A 15,201-nucleotide genomic window follows, 5' to 3' on the forward strand; every position below is an offset into this window, starting at 1 on the left:
TTCCCAGCCTCCACATGTGGATTTGTGTGTGGCATGAAACGATTTATGTTTTGATTGGCGTGGCGTTTCCATGGATGTGTGCATTTTTCAAAACTCATTGAACTAGAGTACAATCTGTGCGTTTAATTTACATTTTTTGTAAAGACAAAGGTCAAAGCCTCCTTTCCCCGCAGACTCTCCCTGAGCCCCACTTCTCCCCTGTGGCCTCTCCCCTCTACGAACCCTTCCATCGCAGATCCCTCCGCACACACACAATTGAACGTATTTGCCATTGGCCAGACTATAAAGACCCCAACGTACCAGCTGTATTTCCCCACGACCTGCTGCGACAGCCACAGGTGGGAAGGTGGCCTCGGGGAGTCACCGTCCCAGATCAGGTCCTCCACTACCCATGCCAGGGCTTAGGTGCTCGCTTTTCTAGAACATTCCAACCCACAAAGTCCTCCGGGGAGGTACCCCGCTAGGGGCCCCGTCGGATGCCAGGCAAAGGGATTGATTACGTGGAGCTCTGTCCTTGGAGCCCCGCCCCCCCTTGGCCAGCGTTTTCAGAGACTGTAATTCATCTTTCAAACGGGAAGGCGAGTGACCTGACTGTAGGAAACGTGCGCCACGCGGCTCACCCCGCCGTGTGTCAGCAGGCGCTCTGGTGTGCCTTTGTTTGTTTGTTTTTCTCTGATGATGGCATGTCAGCAAAACAGTCTCTGTTCTGTTCTTGTCCCCAGTGATGGATGTAACAGATATAATAAATGGAAAAGTGGACGACGAGGATAAACAGCATTTCATCCCCTTCCAGCCGTAAGTATGGAGCCCTCAGCATGCTCAGCGGGTGCCCTAGAGCAGCGTGTGCTGGTGACAGTGATCTTCATGGTTAAGTCGGTCCGTTCAGCACACGCAGGGATGGGTTCTTTGGAAATAACGAAGAGTCCGTGTAGTCACTGCAGTAGCACATGGAATTTTGTAGCCAGAAGAGAACCCTGGGTTCGAGGTTGGTCCTGCAGGTAGAATACTTTCCATCTGATCCCGGAATCGCCTTGTCACGCAGGACATGCAGAATTTCGATCCCCTCCGAGCGTGGATGTTTCTTTATGTAATTGATTTATTCTCGTAGCGATTCACATTCTCCAAATACAGTGCTTTCAGATTCCTCACAGGAGGCCGCTGTTCCTAAAACAGCAGACCAAACCAGCGAATGATGGATGCTTTCCTAGAGCGAGGAATGACTCCCCCACGCCCGTGCTCAGGCCGCGGGCGCTCCTGTCCCGGCTGTTGCTCAGCGGCCTGGATCCGCACCCACTCTGAAGGATTTGTCTGGTTCGGACAGATGTCTGTAGGGAGGCGCCCGGAGGAGACTCGTTCGATCGATGCTCCGATGTGAAGGCAGATCCCGTAGAAAAGGCTGAAAGGCCTGGTGTCATTTCCCTGGAGATAACGCAAGAGGGTGTCCAGGGAATGGGGAGCCGCCACTCTGCGGGCAACCCTGCCCTTCAGACGGGGCCCAGAGAGGAGGAGGAATTGGAATGGGCGAGGCCACGTGTCAGACAGCTGCCCCCGGGGTGCACTCTCGGAAGAATAGATGACAAGGAAGGACCGGCACAGGGCCTGCCCCGGTTCTGTCTCTTCTCCTCTTTTCTGGTTTGGCTTTAGTGGCCTCAGACCCCAGACAGGTTTTATTGTAGAAGTTGCACACTGTCTCCAGGTGCTGGCTGCGGGGGTTTGCAGGCAGGTGGGTGGCTGCAGGAGGCCTGTCCTGGGCCGGGGTGGGGTGGGCAGCAGATGTGGGGTGCACCTCCGTTGGCACCAGCAACCCTTGCCCGACAGACCAGCCCACTCAGCCCAGGACTGACCCTGGCTTCTAACTGAGAGTGGAAGGGCGAGCTCTGTAGGCAGGTGATCTGGTCGGACAGTGTCCGGAAGCCTGGCTCAGCAGACAGCTCTGCAGTCTTTTCTACAGAAGAGCAGGAAACCCTGCAGTGCTGGCTTGGAGGGCGGTTCCCCTCTATGAACCTCCCCACAGGAGGCCGAGGTCCGATGTGGCTTCTATTTTTCTGTCCAGCACAGCAGCCACCAGCCATGTGGGCTATTTCAGTGAATGGAAATGCAATTAGATATTGAGCTCCTCAGTCACACGCATCCCTTTTAACGTGTCCAATGCTAACGTGTCCATAGGGCTGTGGCTTCCATATGAGTCAGCAAAGATATGGGACATGTCCGTCATTGCAGAATAGTCTATGGCAGCGGTTCTCAACCTGTGGGTCGCGACCCCTTTGGGGGTCGAACGACCCTTTCACAGGGGTCGCCTAAGACCATCGGAAAACATATATAATTACATATTGTTTTTGTGATTAATCACTATGCTTTAATTATGTTCAATTTGTAACAATGAAATTGGGGGTCACCACAACATGAGGAACTGTATTAAAGGGTCGCGGCATCAGGAAGGTTGAGAACCTGTTCTATGGGGTGGAGCTGCTCTGGAATCACACCCAGTGCATCTAGTTACAGAGGAGCCCTTGCACAATCTGGAAGATTCCTCCATGCACAGGGGGGATGTCATTTTTGAACACGGGCAGCTATGGAGGTAAAATACAAGACACACCTTTATAAGATGATGATATTAAGCTGCTTCCTTCGCCCGTTGAAAAGCTAGGGGATTCGATTCTTAGTTGTAGACGCGCTGATCTCAATTTCACTGGGACGTGTTACGAGCTACTCAGGACAGTTTTCTTTTACTTTATTTTTTAAAAATATGCCTTTATTGATATTTAGAGAGAGAGAGGAAGAGAGAAGGATAGTGAAAAACATTGACCAGCTGCCTCCTGCATGCCCCCTACTGGGGATGGAGCCCGCAACCCAGCATGAGCCCTGACCAGGAATGGAACCGGTGAGCTCTTGGTTCATAGTTCGGTGTTCAACCACAGAGCCACACCGGCCGGGCTGCCCAGTTCTCTTTAATGCTGTTGTGTATATGAGACCGGGGAGTGTCTGGAGGCCCAGTTGTCGCCTTTAGTGGGAATCGCCCATTGCCTGCCCGCGACTTCTGGGAAAAGTCAAAGAAAACAAAACAAAACATGGGTTCCCGGCTGAAAAGTTACGGGACTCGATTCTTGGTTGTAGACGCGCTGATCTCAGTTTCACTGGGACGCGTTACGAGCTACTCAGGACAGTGAAGCGCCACCATCCTTTTCTGCCTTTTAGCGAGACATCCGCTTTACGGAGTGTTATTACAGGCGAGCTCTTCCTGTGACTTGAAACTCCTTGCTCCACCAAAGGCAGGCTGATCACCTACAGATGGATATTTGCAGCGTTAGGAACACACCGCAGCACGCTTTTAGGTGCAGAATAAGCGATGAATCCCGCTCTTGGGGAAATGCATGCTAATGACACCGTTTTTTTGCTCCATTAAAACTGATGTATGATGTTGCAGGGTGAGTTTAGGGAAGGGAAGCGCAGTCCCTCTCTCTCTCTCTCTCGCTGTCTGTCTGGTCACCGGGGGAGCCAGTGTAAACAGTCCTTAGCTCTCCTGAGCAATGGGGCTCAGTGATGAATAGCACGCGCCCTGGGTTCTAGAAATGAGGTTAAACATTGTGCACGCGACGGATTTCCTTGCTCGTTGCATAGTGTCTGGCTGTGCCACACCCTTTCTCTCTGCTCACGTCTATGAACGGGTCCTCATTCATGAGCCCTGAAAACATTGATGGGCCCATTCATACTTATTATTATTTTATCCTCACCCGAGGATATTTTTCCCATCGATTTCGAGAGAGAATAGAAGAGAGGGAGGAGGGGGGAGGGAGAGAGAGGGAAACATTGATGTGCATGAGAGAGAGACATCACACACACCTTGACCAGGGCCGGGGGTCAAACCCACAGTCAAGGTATGTGCCCTTGACCGGGAATGGAACCCCCGACCTTTTGGTCCAACCGGCCAGGGCTCACATTCATAATTGCGCCACGATCTCACGTTTCAGGGATGGTTGTTGGAGTCTCCAAGACTGTGCCATTCTTTTCCCATGGAGCACACGGCCCTTTGGAGCGCCACCCAAGTGGCTACCACCCCAGCTTCCTCAGAAATGAGGTGGCAGGGATCCTTTTTAAAGAATCTTGATTTTGCTTTTTCCCTTCAAACCACCTGCCCCTTGCCCTACGCTAGGCTTCAGAGTGATTGAAATGGAAGGAATGTCCATACATGTCCTTGGGATTAAATGCCACCTAACTGCGTACTTTCCGATTAGCTCCCCTTTTACTGCTTAGGAGAAGGGGGTGTGGTCTGGTGCCCGCTTGTTTCCCAGGGATAGGGTTGACCTCGTTTGCTGTACTTTTTTCGTGTGGTTCGGCATTTTCCTGATCAATGCTCTCCCCTGTCTCTCTTGTCACCTATCCTGTCCTTTGTCGTGCGTTGACTCACGATGACTCTCTCGCACTCGGTGACGATGATCTCTTGTGTTCCCTTGTTACCGTGACCTCTGGGTCTCTGTGCCCCTTTGTCTCCTGTGGTCTTGGTCGTCCCGTGCCCTCCAGGCTCGCGTTGGACGACGCCATTCGACACAAGCCGCTGAACATGTCATCCCGTTTTTCACCCAGGGTGGCAGGGGAGAATGACTTCCTTCAGACTGTTATAAACAAAGTCATTGCTGCCAAAGAAGTCAACCACAAGGGCCAAGGTACGTATTCTGTTGTCTTGTTTCTGTAAATGTCCACTGGCTTGAGTTTGGACAGTGCCGTGTGGTTTGCATTTTAGTTTGATGATGATCATGACGATGGTGATGATGATGATGATAAATACAATGATGAAGATGATGACAGTTGTGATGATGGTGATGATGAGGAGGAAGAGGGTGGTAATGATGATGGTGGTGATGATGATAGTGATGGTGATGATGATGGTGACAAGGAGGAGGAAGAAGAGGATGGTGGTGATGGTGATGTTGGTGGTAGTGATGGAGATGATGATGGAGATGATGATGATGGTGGTGATGGTAATGGTGATGGTGGTGATGAGGAAGAAGATGAGGATAGTGTTGATGGTGATGGAGATGATGGTGATGGAGATGATGATGATGGTGGTGATGATGATGTTGATGATGGTGATGTTGGCAGCCGGGGATGATGTCTGTAGTCGTTTGCCTGGTGTACAGCATTATGAAGGTTTTCTTGCTGATCACCCTTGTAAGCTCTGCTAAGAGCCAACTTCCTCGATGTGAGGGTTCCACAGAGTGGGAAACAATTAAGCCTTTGGAAATCAGAGTTGCTGAGACGAAGCGACTCATCTGTTTGCCTTCCCCAGTCTTATCCAGCCCTCCTTTCATCCTAATCATTTTGAAAAGCACTTGAATGGCCTCACAGGAGCATACAGTAACCGTCTCCGGCTGTTATTTCACTTGCTGTTTAGAGAAACATGAGATGCTCGACATACCCACCTCCGCACGTGCTCCTGCCGCAGCGTTCCTTGCTGGTGTCGGCCTAATCGCTCCACTTTGTTTTCTGAGACGCCCCCTCCCGCCCCCCGAGATCGTGGGCTCGTTTTGCCCTCCTTCCCCTTCGGTTTTGTGATGGAGGGATTTCTCCTTCCCGCGGCCCGTCTAACACTCCTCATTTTTAATCCCGCACTGACAAGCTTCCCAGCAGCTGCCCTTCTGTTGGCAGAGGCAATGAATCAGTCACCTCGGCTGGTGACAGCTGGCACTCGGCGGCCGGGAGGCCCCGGAAAACAACTGTTTACCCAGGCCCTGCCCAGCCGAGGGGAAGGCGCGTCAGAGCCCTCCTGCCTGAGGCTGCTTCTCGCACCCGGGGAAGTCCACTTCTCAGCCCCTGATTCGAGGGAGTCTTCCCGTGAGCTCCTGGCGCTCAGGGAGCAACCCCGATGCATCGTCCAGTGAGCTGTGTCGGTAGCGTGTAAGGAACAGTCCCCTTGGTTCCCTTCCCATTGCTCTCAGGGAGGGTGAACTGAGTCCGAGGAGCCCACCCTCTGCAGTAGAGGGACCTTGGCTGTGAACTACCGCCTCCCTGGCAACCATCCCTGAAGCAAAATCCGCAACCCAAACGTCATGAAATGCAACCTCTCTAGACGGAGCCTTTTCTTTCTTTTTTTAAAGTCAGTCTCTGGGGTGGGCCCAGGCACCTGTATTTTTTAAAAATATGTTTGTATTAGAGGTAGAGGAAGAGAGAGGGAGAGAAAGATAGAAACATTGGTGACAGAGAAACATCATCGGTCGGCTGCCTCCCGCAGACCCCCTACTGGGGATTGAGCCTGCACCCCAGCCACGTACTTTGACCGGGAATCGAACCATGACCACCTGGTTCATGGGTGCAGGCTCAACCACTGAGCCACCATCATCATCACCATCCCCCTCCTCTCCCTCCTCCCCATCATCTCCATCCTTATCATCTCCATCCTCATCATCCCCATCATCATCATCCCCATCATCACTACCACCATCACCAATGGCAGACAGAGCCGTGTCTAGCTAACCCAGGAGTCATCTTCTCAGAGCCCTTTACAAACCATGGGGAGGTCCAATGGCAGCTGTATCTCTGGAGCCACTGTCAGCTTGGGCCCAGGACCCTGGCTGCCCTCGGCTCTCCTGCTCCTAGAGTCCTCCGTGTTGATGAGCTTGTACTATTCAGTCACAGGAAGAGCGAAGAGCGGGGCCGGCCCTGTCCCATGGGTCCTGCCCTGTCCGGTGGGTCCTGCCCTGTCCGGTGGGTCCTGCCCTGTCCAGTGGGGCCGGCCCTGTCTGGTGGGTCCTGCCCTGTCCCGTGGGGCCGGCCGGGTGGTGGTCCACAGCCCAGCGCTCTGCCACCCGCCTTCTGCGGAGCTTGGGTGCTGCTCAGCAGTTTGGAACTTTGGGTTCGCGAAGCTGAGAATTCACCGCCCAGGTTCTCCTCTGTTGTCTCCCTTGGGAGAATGAGAAGCGAAAGCCTTTCAGCCATCCCCCCAAAATGCTAACTCATGGTTTACCTTCAGTGCATGTGAGCTCAGAAGCCTCTGGTCCTGGGCAGAGCTGGCGCTCCGGGCTGCCCGCGTGCATGCCTGTCCGGCGGCCCCAGCTGAGCGGGATGTGTAACCCAGCCATCCCGACGCAGGTGATGCCCTGGCCGGCCGCCTCCTCCTGGCCCCTCCCCTCCCCTCCTCCTCATACACGACCTTTTCTCTTACAGCCTTAGGCCGTGAACTAGGAGTTGCTCCTTCGTTAAGCTGGTTTTGTGATGCCTTCTTTTAGACGCGGACGAGATAAAACGTAACGGACGCACCTGTTGTCTCCCTAGGCCTGTGGGTCACTCTGAAGTTGCTCCCTGGGGACGTCCATCAGATCAGGAAGGAGTTTCCTCACTTAGTGGACAGGACCACGGCCGTGGCCCGGAAGACGGGGTTCCCCGAGATCATCATGCCCGGTAAGAGCCGCCTCCTCCCGCGTTGCTGACCGTGGTGCGGAGGTAGCTGGCGTTTGGGGACGTCACAGAGCTGGCCGCCGAGCGCCACGTGGACAGGCGCCCGTGGGAGCTCCGGCAAGCAGGGGGCAGGTGCTGCGGGCCAGGCCGAGGGCGGCGGCTTCCCTTGGTTACAGCGACCTGGGAGGGTGCGGGGAGCGACTGCTCAGGGTGCTAGAACAGGGACTAGACCAGGGGTGGGCAAACTTTTTGACTCAAGGGCCACAATGGGTTCTTAAACTGGACCGGAGGGCCGGAACAAAAGCATGGATGGAGTGTTTGTGTGAACTAATATAAATTCAAAGTAAACATCATTACATAAAAGGGTACGGTCTTTTTTTTCAATAGTTTTATTCATTTCAAACGGGCCGGATCCGGCCCGCGGGCCGTAGTTTGCCCACGGCTGGACTAGAGGGTGAAATAAACCTCTGCCACCATCCCAGCCCGAGAGCCCGAGCCTTCTGTCAGCAGCTGGGGAGGTGCCACGGCTCTGCGGGCACAGCCTTGGCCGAGCACGTGTCCTTGCTGCCGCGGCCCCGGCAGGACGCTTGTGCGTCAGGTGGGGTCACACGCGGTCACGGGTGCAGGAGTTCCGGCGGGGTCTGCGGGGAGCTGTGTGGCAGGCACTGCCAGGCTCGTGGGTTGGTGACGATGCTTGTGACTGTCCCAGGCTCAGTGGGTCCCTTAGGACTGAGGCGATCCTTTCTGATGGTTTTGTGGGTTCACAGGGTGGCCTGGGCTCCCCTGGTTTCTGATGCTGTAACAGCGCTGAGTCATCCAGACGGTGGGCCGAGTGGAGGGAGCTCAGTGTAGTAAACACTGCCTGTCAGGTTCCGGCTGTGTGACAGCCCCGGGGGAGGTTGTGGTCACTGCCTCTCGCCACAGTGTCCCCAGTGCTGACAGGCAGGACCTGGTCAGGAACCGGCTCGCGGTCCCACCCCACTCCTCCCTGGCGCTGGGCCCCGGGCACGTGCTGACCCCTCTCAGCTGCGGTCTCCTCATCTGAAGAATGAGAATAACGTAGTCCCCGCCTGTCGGACCGGTTGGCCTCTGAGCTGCCAGGATAAGGAGCAGCAACGCCGAAGCCCGAGGATCCGCAGGGATCAGCTCAGGGCCTGAGGCACCGCAGCCAGCCTCTCTGAGAGGCCCCCAGCCTCCTCCCACGGCCTCCCTCCCTCCAAGGACGCCCTGGAGCTGGAGGCAGGAGCCGCAGCCTCCTGGGAGCGCCCGGCTGTGGGTCTTCCTCTGGGGGCCCCGCAGTGGGCGTCTCCGGGCCAGCGGGAGAGGGGACTTGGCGTCTACCCACCTCCCAGCCGCGGTGGTCCTCTGGCTGGCGGGGCCTCTGTGGGCCATGGGCCCCCTTCGGGGTTGTTTTGTGCCTTGATAGACCTTTCAGGCGGAGGGACCCCGCAGCCCACCCTGCCTTACGGACGACAGTCAGCAGTGGGGGGCTGAGTGGGTGGGAGGCTAGGTGACCATCCCAGGTCGCACAGCTCACTGGTGGCAGGTCCTGGGCCGCAGCCGTGCCTCCAGCCCCACCCTGCGCCCCGTCATTCCCAACGCCGCTCGGGGTCAGGGCCCTGGTGCGCTGCTTCCGTCCCCAGCAGCTGCTGCGGCTGCCCTAGCGACCGCTGGGATTCGTACCATAACGACTTTGAAATGAAAGCTTAATTTCCTCCTTGGATCCATGAAAAGCAGAATAGAGCAGAAAACAACAACAACACAGAAAACAAGGAGGCTTCTTAAGGGATCCTTGTCCTTGGCCCAGAGTGGGCTGTTGCTACTTGGGACGAAGCTGTTCCCGTGTCCCCCGCGGGACAGGGCGGGGCACCCCGGGTGTGGCCACCGGACAGCGAGGAGCAGTCCCGGATGCGATGCTTCCCCCACATCACGCTGCTAATGAAGCTTCGCTAAGTTCTCCTGGTCGGGCCCCTATCAGGCTTCCTCTGTGCTCAGTGCGAGGGATGCCTTGAGCTCGTTAGTTGCTTTTTTTTTTTTTGCACAATTTATGTCCCATCTCACTTTAAAATGCACAGGTCTGTATTGAATGCCAACTGCATTTGAATAAAAATAAAATAAGACATCCCTGGCCTCAGTGGTTGAGCATTGACCTATGAACCAGGAGGTCACGGTTTGATTCCTGGTCAGGGCACAGGCCCGGGTTGCGGGCTCAATCCCCAGTGTGGGGCGTGCAGGAGGCGGCCGATCCGTGATTCTCTCTCATCACTGATGTTTCTGTCCCTCCCTCTCCCTTAAAAAGACCCACTGGTCTGTTCTCCTGCTCCCTGGGGTCCCCGTTCGGGCTCCCGGCAGCTGCCCCCCAGGAGGGAGGGAGAACCAGGCAGAAGGTTTCTCTCCTGATGCATCCCTGGTCCTGATCCCTGATCCCAGGCCACTCGGGGCAGGGCTTGTGGTTTGAATTCTTCGTCAGCTTTTTGCTCAGCTCCTAGTAGAACGCACAAGAGGCCACCTCGATGGCTGTCCTTGGTGTCCTGGTTGATGTCAGTGATGTTCCTTGGCACCGAGTCTATGACCACAGCCAGTGGCCTGACGGGTGGCGACAGGGGCCCAGGGCGCCATGGACACAGAGGGGCTGAGCCCTTGCAGACACCGCCAGCATTCGGTCTGCTCAGGGCGTGGGCCCCCCAGAGGGCTGGGGCGCCTCTGCCCAGGGCAAGACAAGACCCAGCAGATAGTTAGGGGCCTTGGCCTGTTCCCTCTTTCTCGCACTCTCACCACGATGATGAAATTGCCCTTGTCGTGCCTCGATGGGCGGAGACTATTTCGTGGGAAGTATTTTGTGACCCTCTAACGCAGTATTCGTAAAGCTCAGCTAGGAGAGGCAACGCATTACCAGCCGTGGGCAAACTACGGCCCTCGGGCCGGCCCGTTTGAAATGAATAAAACTATTGAAAAAAAAGACAGTACCCTTTTATGTAATGATGTTTACTTTGAATTTATATTAGTTCACACAAACACTCCATCCATGCTTTTGTTCCGGCCCTCCGGTCCAGTTTAAGAACCCATTGTGGCCCTCGAGTCAAAAAGTTTGCCCACCCCTGCATTAGACCCTTTTGCAAAATTCCCGTTTACACAATGGATGACGGATTGATTGGTTTTCAAGGTGTAATTCCCCTCCCCCCGCCAGGTGATGTTCGAAATGACATCTACGTGACATTAGTCCAAGGAGATTTCGATAAAGGAAGCAAAACCACGGCGAAGAACGTGGAGGTTACGGTGTCTGTTTACGATGAAGATGGCAAGCGGCTGGAGGTACTGACTGTTGCGAAGTTAACCCGTAGCGTTTAGTGTTGCTTCCAGGTGTTCACCTCTGACCTCTGCTCTGCACAGACTGGGAAAGACCTGCTCCTGATTTGGGGGCGCCCGGGGCCTGGTCTTCCTTCCCTTCTCCTGCTGCCCTGGACGCGGGTTTCCGCGGGGCCCTGGCAGCGGCCTGGAAGTTCAGAAACCATTGTTAGCTCATTGGAGACATGAGGGAACTTGGTGTCCAGAGAAATCAATTCACTTGTTCAGGTCAGAGCGCAGGCGAGAGGTGGAACTGGGTTTGAACTTGGACGTCTGACCTGTAACAGCATGGAGACATCCAGGTGGTGGTGGGACCAAGGCCCCCTCCTGAGTGGCCACAGCAGCTGCAGGACTCGGGGCCCTGGGAAGTGCCCAGAAGCTAAGGCCTCCTTTGTGACCGGAGGCCAAGCCAAGGCAGGTGTCCCAGCCCCTGCCAAGCTGGCTCTGTGGACCGTGGCTGAGGGCCGTGCCCTGTGAGGGCACCTGGGGCCCAGCTCTGCCAGGAGGAGGGCACCCTTCTCTCTGGGTGGCTCTGTGTCCTGTCCCAGCGGGCAGTGCCGAGTGGTCAGTGTTCAAGCTGGGGACCACCTGCAGGGAGTGTTACTGCCTCCTACATTTTGTCTGGAGCCCTTTATTGGGGGGGCCCTACTGAGGGAATCAGGCAGCTTCCTGCAGTCCTCCTGTGGGCGTCGTTAGGGGTGAGGGTGAGAAGGGTGGGGGACAGCAATCCCAGGTGGCTTGGCCCCTACAGTCTGGGAGTGGGTTGATGCTGGCCGCGGGCATCGGATGGATGTGCCCGGCATCGCTGGGAGCGCGCCATGGGCAGCGGGTGATTGGCATTCCCGGGCGCTCTCTCCTCCCTCGGGCTCGGCTCACGGGGCGGGAGGTGGGGAGGACGCGGGCCGAGCTCTGAGGCCTGATGGAGGCCTGTGCCCTCTCTCTTAGCACGTCATCTTCCCGGGCGCCGGCGACGGGGCCATTTCCGAGTACAAGTCCGTCATTTACTACCAGGTCAAGCAGCCGCGCTGGTTCGAGACCGTGAAGGTATCGTTGACGTGGCCGTTTCGTCCCGCGGGGTCCGCGGTGAAACGCTCATTTGAGCCTAGGGAAGTCCCCTCCTCCCACCCCAGGGGCCGCCCGCGAGGGCACCTGAGCCTCCCGCCAAGTCACGCGAGGTCGCTCAGGAGCCACGCGGCGTTTCTTGGGATACGTTCCCTCTCATTTCCTTTTAACAGAAAAGTGGGACTTTCATGGGGACAAATGAGAGCGTCCCTGAACGACAGCTGTTGTGTTTCTCCTCCCGGGTCTGGATTATGTAGGAAATGCTGCCCTTACAGCAAATGGCGGGGAAGGGCGGCCGTGAGAGGCCGTGGCAGGGCCTTTCACGGGCCCGCGGCAGCTGCGGCTGCAGATGTGCGATGGGAGGGCGAGGGCAGTCTTGGCCGAGCGGCCGCGCAGTCGCCCTTTTTGCTTCACTGTCAGTCACAACAAGAACGCTTTCACCCTGCCGCCGGGGCAGGCCCTGCAGCCGCCGGGGAAGCCGGACGCCTGGGGTCGGGCTCAGGACAGAAAAGTCGGCTTTCAACCCAGAATCTTAGCCGTAGGGTCAGAGCCTGGGAGAACCTTGAGGGCCCTCACAGAGTCCCGTGCACCCTTCACAGTGTTACCTCCTGTTCCTGAGGCCGAGGCCTTTGGGACGGCACCCGAGGGTGAGGCATCCCTCCCCCGCGCTCCCGGGGACAGCGCTGCCCCTGCGAGGGGACGGCCCCAGCGGTGCTTACACTTCCTTTTTCACTTTCGCAAGGTGGCCATCCCCATCGAGGACGTCAACCGCAGTCACCTCCGCTTCACCTTCCGCCACCGCTCCTCGCAGGACTGTGAGTAACCACGGTGCATCCCGGGTCGGTCAGCGGAAACTAGGGGGCAGGCTCAGGAGGCTGCCCATGTTCCAGACCTGTGGTCGGCAAACTCATTAGCCAACAGAGCCAGATATCGACAGGACAACGATTGAAATTCCTTTTGAGAGCCCAATTTTTTACACTTAAACTATATAGGTAGGCACATTGTTATTAACTTAATTAGGGTACTCCTAAGGCTCAGGAAGAGCCACACTTAAGGGGCCAAAGAGCCGCATGTGGCTCGCGAGCCGCAGTTTGCCGACCACGGTTCTAGACTGCTCTGGAAAGTTCTGGATAGTTCTGGAACTTGGTTCCCCAAAAACAATGAGGTCTTCAGTCTTCAGCTCATGCCCTGGGGAGTGTTAACGACATTTCCCTGAGCCCATCGTGGGAGATCTTCATTTTCTTCTCCAATATTTCGGAGGAGGTGCTGCTACTTGCTGTTCTTTTGAATCCCTCCCATCCATTCTGGCTTATAATGCTGGTCCACCCATCAGAAAAGTCACTGAGGCCGGGGGAGATCTCACAACCTGGCTCTTCCTGCTCTGCGTGTGGCCTCGAACCCCTTGAGGCCTGTCGGGGCGGCCCCGGTATTGAAGCAGAGCTGGGGTCCAGCTAAAAGGGTCAGGGTTCAAGTCCAGTGGGAGAAGCAGGGGTGAAGGCTGGCAGCTTGGGCATCCCTGCCCACCATGGCAGCCTGCTGTAGGGCCATGTCTTGGCCCCCGGCAGCCGGCCGGGCTCTGCTAATTGTGTGCGGCCCTCCCGCCGGCCGGCCTGGGTAAGCACAGCCACGAATGGATGTTCACCAACGTTCGCTGTGCTCGTACTGTGCTGCTGGCACGGAGGTCTCTGTGTCATGTAATTAGTCCTCACAGCAATCCCACATGGTTCCGTGTGATCAAAACTCCACATGATGATGAGGAAACCCAGGCTCAGACCCCTCCACAGGGGCCCAAAGTCACCTCGTCGGTCAGGGAAGGGCTGTGGCTCAGACCGGCCTGTGTGCCTGAGCATCGTGCTCCCACGCCTCCGGGAGGAGCCAGGCCACTTTCATCACCTGGTCTTTATTTGGCGCCTGCTGTATACACAACTCAAGGAGTGGGTTCTCTTGCAGAACTGAGGTTTGAGTTGAGGGCCGAGGCCAGCTTGTAAGAGCCAAGTAGAGAAGGGCATCTTGGGGAATCCTGTGAGCAGAGGAGTGTGGTGAGCAGAGGGGGGTACATGCATGGGGGGCACTTTGGGGTCAGGCATGTTCTCAGCCAAGGCCGTGGGGGCTGGCTCCCAGGATGCGTGGAATAGCAGGGGCGGGAGTTGGCCGGCGCACGGCCGAGTGGGCTGCGGGGAGCAGGTAGGGAGGGGCGCTGGGGGGCAGGGGCACGGTTCTCGAATCCACCGCGGTCTCGTCTCAAAGTGTGAGCACGCTCCCCCCCCTTACAGCGAGCTCATTCTCTCTAATTAACAAATCACACTAGGGCGGAGGGGTATCTTCCGTAGCATTTTAATTTTCAGAATCCTTGTTTTTCCTGTCAGTTTTAAGCACTCATTATAGACAAGATGCTATCACCCGACATCGTATGACACATTTGTATAATTAATGAAGTCTCCCCGGCCACAGCGTGCGGGGGCTTGGGGACATGTGGCGCATCCAGAGCGTCTGCCGATGAAATCCCGGGCTGTCAGCTGCCGGGAGGATGGTGGCCCCGGCCTCCCCGGCGGCCCCGTCTGCAGACGCTTGGGGTCGGGAGTGGGAAAACCCGCGGCCACATGGCACCTCCCTCCCAGCACAGCGTGAGCTGCTCTCCCCCTCAGGGGAGCAGGCGATGGGATTTCTCAGGCTGGGGTCCGCCCGCCCGCGGGGTTGGGAAGTTTGCTGCTGATGTGACCATCTGACATGCTCCAGCAGCTCCTTAGCAGCTCCAGAGCCAGCGGCTCCCGTGTTGCAGGGGCGCCAGCAGATGTGTGGCTTTGGGGCCCAGCCTGCGAGGAGCTAATGTCCCCTGCTGGTCGGGGGTCTTGCAGGTTGGGGCCGCCGAGCCCGCTTCTGCAGCACCTGGCCCTCTGTGGCCCCTGACACTTTGGAACATTTGTATCTGCCCCGTCATCGCTGCTAATGAGCATGTAACAAGTGCAGCGGTCCCCTCGCAGGGAAGATGTACAATGTTTCTAAAAAAAGTACCCTTTTTACTCTGTGCCACTTGACAGGGAGATCAGGGGGAGCCCCCGGCTGACGGGGATGGTCACGAGGTTTCGCCCTTCGCGGCTGCTTTCACAGAGACGGGCTTTATGTTTTTTCACATCAGCTCACACTTTGAAGAATCTGATCTTTTCACCTGAACATGAATTAAGATATTTCATGTTTTCTAGTGCCCTTTTACAGAGTGCTTTTTTCGACTCCTAGGGCACATCTCTCTTACTTTTATTCTACTTGCTTAGTCCATCCTTATTCATTTATCTAATTGGCATTTATTGAGCACCTACTCTGTGCCAGATACTGACGGGCAGCAGAATGCCAAGGCTAATGAGACGTGTTATCTCAGCTCCTGACTCAGGCTGGCTGGAGTCTGCTCCT

At 56.3% G+C, this 15,201-nt stretch overlaps 1 protein-coding gene across 5 annotated transcripts in view; it reads left to right on the forward strand.

Moving 5' to 3' along the window:
* DOCK1 (dedicator of cytokinesis 1) overlaps positions 1-15,201 on the forward strand; it is a 287,578-nt gene that overhangs the window by 54,970 nt on the left and 217,407 nt on the right. For 4 of the 5 annotated variants that reach the window (XM_036335669.1, XM_036335666.1, XM_036335667.1 and 1 more), the window contains exons 11-16: positions 723-795; positions 4,519-4,661; positions 7,267-7,392; positions 10,577-10,701; positions 11,680-11,778; positions 12,539-12,611. In XM_036335669.1, the coding sequence (XP_036191562.1) occupies positions 723-795; positions 4,519-4,661; positions 7,267-7,392; positions 10,577-10,701; positions 11,680-11,778; positions 12,539-12,611 (639 nt within the window). The remainder of the gene's footprint in view (positions 1-722; positions 796-4,518; positions 4,662-7,266; positions 7,393-10,576; positions 10,702-11,679; positions 11,779-12,538; positions 12,612-15,201) is intronic. The other variant, XM_036335665.1, reaches the window with a different exon arrangement.

The sequence above is a fragment of the Myotis myotis genome, unplaced genomic scaffold (assembly GCF_014108235.1).
Source record: "Myotis myotis isolate mMyoMyo1 unplaced genomic scaffold, mMyoMyo1.p scaffold_m19_p_15, whole genome shotgun sequence".
In the NCBI taxonomy this organism is placed as follows: domain Eukaryota; kingdom Metazoa; phylum Chordata; class Mammalia; order Chiroptera; family Vespertilionidae; genus Myotis; species Myotis myotis.